The sequence below is a fragment of the Salmo salar genome, chromosome 03, assembly GCF_965601325.2.
Source record: "Salmo salar chromosome 03, fSalSal1, whole genome shotgun sequence".
NCBI lineage: Eukaryota > Metazoa > Chordata > Actinopteri > Salmoniformes > Salmonidae > Salmo > Salmo salar.
In genome coordinates, this window is record NC_138293.1 from 55,234,095 (window position 1) to 55,242,840 (window position 8,746).

Below are 8,746 nucleotides of genomic sequence, written 5' to 3' on the forward strand. Positions count from 1 at the left end.
AACAAAGCAAAAACCCTTGAATGAGTAGTTGTGACCAAACTTTTGACTGGTACTGTATATAAATGTAAAGGACTGGTGTAGAGGAAGATGTGGTACATACTGAACCCTTCATCTCAACGTCGCCCAAATCAAACTCTTAAACATGCCTGAGGCAGGAGTCTGATAAGGAACTGTTGCACACAAAAGGAAACAATCCAACGCTGGAGTTGAAACAAAAACTTGAAGAGCGGGTTTTGGCTACGCTTCAAGTCAACATCTCTCGTGACAATGTCTGAGCATGCACAGGGTCACCATAGAAACCAGGTTGGGAGGTGGTTGAGCACGAGCTCAATACTTTTACTTTTAACGTACATGAAGGCCTAGTCATTACTGAGCCTTCTTTGCTTGTAAATATCCTTTGATATCTGTTGTTTTAAATGTGATTTTGTCTGTATGTAATGATTGCTGCAAAATGAATTGCCTCGGAAGATATTAAAGTTAACTAAACTAGTTGAGCACTACAGCATAGACAACATGAGGGAAGTGACATTGCATTAAAAAAAAAGCCATGCGTCACAAACTCACAAAAAAAAAAAAACACTTATCGGCACAGCTGTACAGTGAGCAGAGCAAAATACTGTAAGTAATGTGCTAACAAAAAGGTATTTGTTGACATATTTATACATCAAAGTCCAGCTCGTTTCCCTCTGCATCAGGCTCTGTAGCACCTACATACTGCATTTCACAGAACATGAACACACACGCATACATTCTCTCATACATAGACACACACGCACTCATGTTGTCCTATATACAGTATATGTATACAGTACCAGTGTCAAATGTCTTGGCACACCTACTCATTCCAGGGTTTTTCTTTATTTTTTCTATTTTCTACATTGCAGAATAATAGTGAAGAAATCAAAACTATGAAATAACACATACGGTGTCATGTAACCAAAAAAAGTGTTGAACAAATCAAAATATATTTTAAATTCTTCAAAGTAACCACTCCTTGCCTTGATGACAGCTTTGCACACTCTTGGCATTCTCTCAACCAGCTTCACCTGGAATGCTTTTCTAACAGTCATGAAGGAGTTCCCACATATGCTGAGCACTTGTTGGCTGCTTTTCCTTCAATCTGCAGTCCAACTCATCCCAAACCATCTCAATTGGGTTGAGGTTGGGTGATTGTGGAGGCCAGGTCATCTGATGCAACACTCCATCACTATCCTTATTGGTCAAATAGCCCTTACACAGCCTGGAGCTGTGTTTTGGATCATTGTCCTGTTGAAAAACAAATGATAGTCCCACTAAGCTCAAAGCAGATGGGATAGTGTATCACTGCAGAATGTTGTGGTAGCCATGCTGGTTAAGTGTACCTTGAATTCTAAATAAATCACAAAGTTTCAACAGCAAAGCACTCCCACACCATCACACCTTCTCCATGCTTCACGGTGGGAACCACACATGCGGAGATCATGCGTTCACTTTCTCTGCATCTCACAAAGACAAGAAAATATATATCTCAAATTTGGACTCATCACACCAAAGGACAGATTTCCACCGGTCTAATGTCCATTGCTCGTGTTTCTTTGCCCAAGCAAGTCTCTTCTTATTATTGGTATCCTTTAGTAGTGGTTTCTTTGCAGCAATTTCACCATGAAGGCCTGATTCACGCAGTCTCCTCTGAACAGTTGATGTTGAGATGTGTCTGTTCCTTGAACTCTGTGAAGCATTTATTTGGGCTGCAATCTGAGGTGCAGTTAACTCTAATGAATTTATCCTCTGCAGCAGAAGAAACTCTGGGTCTTCCTTTCCTGTGGCGGTCCTCATGAGAGACAGTTTCATCATAGCACTTGATAGTTTTTGCGACTGCACTCTTGAACATTTCCGGATTGACTGACTTTCATGTCTTAAAGTAATGATGGACTGTTGTTTCTCTTTGCTTATTCGAGTTGTTCTTGGTCTTTTACCAAGTAGGGCTAACTTCTGTATACCACCCCTACCTTGTCACAACACAACTGATTGGCTCAAATGTATTAAGGAAAGAAATTCCACAAATGAACTTTTAACAAGGCACACCTGTTAATTGAAACGCATTCCAGGTGACTACCTCATGAAGCTGGTTGAGAGAATGCCAAGAGTTTGGCTACTTTGAAAAATCTCATATGGAAAATATATTTTGATTTGTTTAACACTTTTTGGGTTATTCCATGTGTGTTATTTCATAGTTTTGTCTTCACTATTATTCTACAATGTAGAAAATAGTAAAAAATAAGTAAAAACCCTTGAATGAATAGGTGTGTCCAAACTTTCGACTGGTACTGTATGTGTGAAATTAGTTTTGATTTAGAATGAATCATTATCATTCACCTGTCTCTGCACAGGGACAGGGGAAAATACATGTCATCTATGCACTTAAATAGCAAATGGAGGATGCTTTTTCCGTGGTTCATTTTCATGCCAGCCAGGCAGGGTATACTCCTGTTGTGAAGTGGCTGTTGGTAATAACGCACGATACGTTCTGAGCAAACAATGTAAGAAATAACAGAAGCTAAAAAAATACTGCAAAGTTGTCTCTGCACCATTTTGTTATCAAACACACACACACACAAAACTACCAACACCCCCTTGGTCCTTCTTTACCCTCATGCGGCTGATCCTCTTCTTCCAGGAGCGCAGGCCAGAGAGGTAGATCTGGGACAGGGCCTGGTAGGAAAGGCGCAGGTCGATCCCCTCGGGGGTGATGGTAAACTGGAAAGCCACTGCCTGGTGGGCCTCTGCCATCGCTACGGAAACAGGACCAGAGTCACATACAATCATCTATTAAACAGGAAAATACAGTTACAACTACAGCACCATCACTATAGAAACAGGACCATACAGTTGCATAAAATATTGTACTGATGGTCTACCTCAGGGCTCTCCAACCCTGTTCCTGGAGATCTACTGTCCTCTAGGTTTTCACTCCAACCCTGTTCCTGGAGATCTACTGTCCTCTAGGTTTTCACTCCAACCCGGTTCCTGGAGATCTACTGTCCTCTAGGTTTTCACTCCAACCCTGTTCCTGGAGATCTACTGTCCTCTAGGTTTTCACTCCAACCCTGTTCCTGGAGATCTACTGTCCTCTAGGTTTTCACTCCAACACTAATTTCGCACACCTGATTCTAATAATTAGCTGCTGGATAAGCTGAATCAGGTTAATTACAACAGGGTTGGAGTGAAAACCTACAGGACGGTAGCTCTCCAGGAACAGGGTAGGAGAGCCCTGGTCTACATCTTCAAGTTTCAGGCCCGACCGGGGTACTGCAGACAATGTATTCAGAAAGCAGGATTCCCCATTATAGTCAATGGGAGTATGACAGTCATTGTGGTCAATATTCATGGATATTAAAAAACAATAATAATAATGTCATAACGCAATCATTGTACCAACACTTGCTTCTACTTCCCCAGAAGTTAATCTTTGAACTGCTCTTTCTTTTTTTAATCGCACACAGAAGAAGTTATAATGTTAATTTGCAGCCGGCAGTACCCTGTCGGCCTTCTACTTGAGACACTCGATGAGAGGGGGCCGCACTGAGCTAGCCTGCAAAGTCACTTCCCGGAGTAGCTCAAACTGCACGTGCAACATTTCCAAAAACTCCTCCATGAAGCAAGATGGTGACATGCTAAAACGACACTTTCCGATGTTCAACTGCGCCACTGAGACTTCACATAGGACACAATGGGGCGACGCCATCAATGGCTCCGTCCATTGAGTCCACTGACAATAACGATCCACAGATGATGAGATGATCTGTCTGTGACATTTCAACCATAATGTATAATATTAATATCTATTCAATAGGGCCGGGACGATACCAAGCATCGCGATACTTGTTAGTATCGTGGCAAGGAAACAAAACACGAAGCGGATGTAACTTCATTAGGAAAACAGCCCTGATGTTGGAAACAAACATCATTATGTTGTCATCCAGAGTGACATGTATTTATTTTCCAGGCTATAGCACACTATTTTACCAGCAGCAGGTTTTTAAAGGACCAAAGAGTTTGGTCTGCTTCGTGTTGACATTTTTTGCCATGTAAGAAATATTGTGATGCTGGTATCATCACAGCCTATATAGAAGAGAAAGAAAAAAACATTGGCATGTTCAACCAAGTGCTCACTGATTGAATCAAGTTTTGGTGAACGGCAATGTGCCACTGTTCAGTATTAGTCTATTATCCAATACTTTCAGATCTACATAAAGAGCCTAGGTACATTAGGTCTACATGACTTCTGTCAATGACTACCGTTCTGGGCAGTTCTAGTCCTCGTCATTCCTTACATGGTTCAAATGGATCATTTCCAAATGTCAAAGCTATAAGTGTAGCCTATACTGTAACTGTGCCGTGAAAAAAGATGCACAGATGTGTGGGGGCACACTGGTACAGCTTGCCACTGTTGTGTGACGGTTCGCATCATACCAACGTGACTGAACCGATTCCAGTTGTAATAGCTACACACTGACACACACAACATTGGCCCAGGATGTGATGGTTGACCTATACACCCACATTTAAAACCGCACACAGAAGGAACTATAAAAGATCATTTGCAGCCTGCAGTACCCCGTTGGCCTTCAACTTGAGCTACTCAATGAGAGAGGGCAGCACTGAGCTAGCTTGCAACGTCACTTGCTGGAATAGCTCAAAAAAAACTGGAGAGAGAGAGAGAGAGAGAGAGAGAGAGAGAGAGAGAGAGAGAGAGAGAGAGAGAGAGAATATGTGTGTGTGTTGGAACGAGCAATGCATATTTCTCCCTTCACTCTGATGGGGTTTGCATCTCTCTCTTCTCATCCATCTCTCTCACAACCAGAGAGAAAGTGACAGTAAGATGTGCGAGAGAAAGAGAGAGAAAGAGGAAGTAAGAAGATCGAGAGAAAGGGGAGAGAGAGAGAGAGAGAGGAAGTAAGAAGAGCAAGAGCGAGAGAGATTGAGAGATAGAGAGACTGAAAGAGATCGAAAGAGGGTGTTTAAACTAGGTGACAGTAAATTACAAAGAACCCATGCACACACACACACCAAATGTGGAGGTGTGCACACACTCAGAAATACACAAAGAATGTGCAAGTGACACACACATACAGAGAATAACAACAATCGAGGTATTGTGAGAATGAAGGAGAGGATTGTTGTTCAGAGTAAGAATCTTCCATGCTCAGGGTAAGGCAGCTGACATGCCTCCCGCTCCTCTCCTCAAGTGAAAGACTCCCCTCTCCTCTCTGCAAGTGAAAGACTACATGCCTGCCCTTCATCCACAAAAGCCTGAACAGGTTTAAACATTGATTTCTACAGCGTGCAAACAATCCAGATGACTTACTGAGTTATTAGTCTACATTCGCAAAGTCAATGGGAATAGTTTCAGAGAACACTGGTTGAATACGGTATGTATGGCCCTCCAGCTATAGCTCTCTAGGTGGGGTCTTAAAAGCTTTACATGGCAAACAGCACTGAATGAAACTATGGAAATACAACTATCAAGTAGGCTACTTTCCTCGCAAGGTGGTGAAACAAGTTACTAGTTCACAAATAACCTTTGCACTCAGTAACCTGCAAACGGCCTCTTGGAAATGAAATACTATGTGGTAAAGCAGGTTTGGCGTGATCATTGGGAGAAAAGGAAAGAACTCGCTCTGGGAGTTCACTCGCACGTGAATGCGATGGTACAAATACGCAACGTTACGAATTCACAATGCGCAGACTCCAAAACTGCGGGCACGTGATGCACTCACATACAGTGGTTTATACCGCATGTTAATTGATAATAAATGAAAACAATTAACTAATTAACTGTCTGTGTGTGTAGATCTGTATTATACAGAATATAAAGGATAGGCCTACTTTCTCCACCTATATCTGATGGAAGTGACATGAATAAACAGTTGCCCATCCACTTCCTGCCTGTGTGTAGGCCTATCAGCAAAGACCTTTCACTTACGCTATGAAGTTTCTGTAGGAAAACTACAGGCCTACTTAGGCCCTAGCCTACTTGTAGCCAATAGTCTAATCGTATGCAACATTCCTACAAACTAGGGAATTATCATGTTTTAGACAAAAAAACGACTTGTTGCAAACAGTGGTGGAAAAAATACTCAATTGTCATACTTGAGTAAAAGTAAAGATGCCTTAATAGAAAGTGACTCAAGTAAATGTAAAAGTCCCCCAGTAAAATACTACTTGAGTAAAAGTCTAAAAGTATTTGGTTTTAAATATACTTAAGTATCAAAAGTAAGTGTAATTGTTCAAATATACTTAAGTAGCCTATCAAAAGTAAAAGTATAAATCATTTCAAATTCCTTATATTAAGCAAATCAGATGGCATGAATGCAAAATATATATGCTTTTTTTTTTTACAGATAGCCAGGGGCACACTCCAGCACAGACATAATTTACAAAGCATGTGTTTGGTGAGTCCGCCAGATCAGAGGCAGTAGGGATGACCAGGGATGTTCTCTTGATAAGTTCGTGAATTTGACTGTTTTCCTGTCCTGCTAAGCACTCAACGTGTAACGAGTCCTTTTGGGTGTCAGGGAAAATGTATGGAATAAAAAGTACATGATTTTCTTCAGGAATGTAGAGGAGTAAGAGTAAAAGTATTCAAAAATATAAATAGTAAAGTAAAGTACAGGTACACAAAAAAATACTTAAGTAGTACTTTAAAGTATTTTTACTTAAGTAGCCTACATTATAGGCCCACTTAGACAAATGAAAAGTAGGCCTATAACAAAGTAATTAAAAGTAATTACCTGGCTGTTAGAGGTCCAAAAGCACGCAACACTCAACACTGTTCCATTGGAATAAAATATTTTCTTTAATTACTGTATCGTATATTCGTCAGAAACTGTTATGTTCCGCGCAGGGTTGGGTATGTTACTTTTTAAAATGTAATCCGTTACAGTTACATGTCCAAAGTTTTAACCAGTAACGTAACTTTTGGATTACCTAAACTCAGTAATGTAATCTGATTACATTCAGTTACTTTTAGATGACTTTCCCCTTAAGACGCATTAGAAGAAGACAAACATGTATGTTACCAGTTGAACGACATCTATTGAAGGATAAATCAATGTTAAAGTTTGACTTTATAGGTTGGTTATGTAGGCTTCTTCTAACCCACTGCTTTTTACTACATATACTAATATGATTACATTGTAACTTTACATTAAACACCAAAGTCTATCAGAATTCCAGTCATTCCTTGATCTTCAAGAAGAGGACTTGGAAATATGGAAGTATAGATTAGCCAAATTGTTTTACCTGAGAATAACCTCAAAACTAAGGACTTATTAGCCAGCCCTCTGTTTACGATTTTGTTGTCATGGAGGACTGATGGCTCATTGATTCAAGTTGAAAAATAAATGCTGCGCTAATGGAATGGCATGCACTACTGAAAAGTTCTATTTACATGTGAAAAATTAATGCCATTTGCTATAGGCCTATTGTTTACCTTTTTGTTAATGACACTTTGATATCATATGCAACTGTTTAAAGGGCAAGGCACAAATAGCTAAATGAGAGGCATTGTGATTCACATTGGGACGGCATGTAGCCTAGTGGTTAAAGCTTTGGGCCAGTAACCAAAAGATTGCTGGATCGAATCCCCGAGCCGACAAGGTAAAAATCTGTCGTTCTACCCCGAACAAGGGTAGGCCGTCATTGTAAATTAGAATTTGTTCTTAACTGACTTGCCTAGGGTAAGGGTTAAGATTTTTAAAATGCGCCGTAGAGTGCTGTCATCGTGAACTGCTGCCTCCAAGTGTTTATTCAAGTTGGATAATCTTTGGATGCCGATAGTTTGGCCTACACAGGTGGGCAGCGGCGCCTACTTTTTTCCAGCGATCCATCAAACACATTTGGTGTGTCATCATAATGGTCTCTGATTTGTGGTCAGGTGGCCCATATGTAAACCTTTTTTCAATGCTGATTCCAAAGTCATTGAGAAAACAGAAGTGTGAAATGTTTTTTTTTTTTTTCGCAACAGCCTTTGTGAAATTAAAAGTAATCCCCGAAGTAATCATCTAGTCTTTCAAAAGTATATGTAATCTGATTACAATAGTTTTGCTGGTAACGGTTACCCTTTTTGTGTAATCCTTTACATGTAATCCGTTACTCCCCAACCCTGGTTCCGCATCCCTCGGAACGAATGGTGGGTTCATTCAACATCTCACATCCATCGCTCGCTACACAGAAAAGTCAACACACCAGCAGCCGCGTACTGAAAACCACGCCCAAGGAAAACCACAACGAGGAGACAAAAAATGTAATCGAAATACCTGTATTGGTCTTGAAATGTCTTGCCGTAAAAGCACACCAAAGGAGTTATCCAAACACCGAATGTCTTCTCTCTTTTTTTTTTTTTTTTACATCCAACCACTCCTCTCACTCGCTGTGAAAACAGACTGGAGTAGGTGTGCAGCGACGCCAGAGAGCCACATACATGGATGACGTCACTCTCACAACCCCGCCTCTTTTCTTTTGTCACGTGGGACGCGGTAAACACCCTTTCCGAGCGCATTTACCGATAGAGTCAATACAGTAAATTATCAATCAATTTACACACCCAAAAAACAGACCCGGGATCTGTCGTAGTATGTTGTCTACATTTGTCAATATATACATAATTTTTTTTATTAAATTAAAAAAAAAATATATATATATATATATATATATATATATATTTTTTTTTTTTTAAATACTATTTTTGCTAAAGAAAATGCAG

General features: G+C 40.3%; 1 protein-coding gene across 3 annotated transcripts in view; it reads right to left on the reverse strand.

Moving 5' to 3' along the window:
* cpt1a2b (carnitine palmitoyltransferase 1A2b) overlaps window positions 1-8,480 on the reverse strand; it is a 54,222-nt gene extending 45,742 nt beyond the window's left edge. For 2 of the 3 annotated variants that reach the window (XM_014192738.3, XM_014192737.3), the window contains exons 1-2: window positions 8,301-8,480; window positions 2,629-2,771 (exon numbers count right to left, since the gene is read on the reverse strand). In XM_014192738.3, the coding sequence (XP_014048213.1) occupies window positions 2,629-2,769 (141 nt within the window). In that variant the 5' untranslated portion in view covers window positions 2,770-2,771; window positions 8,301-8,480. Of the gene's footprint in view, window positions 1-2,628; window positions 2,772-8,300 lie in introns of those variants that run through there. The other variant, XM_045714933.2, reaches the window with a different exon arrangement.
* Window positions 8,481-8,746: the final 266 nt, after the last annotated feature.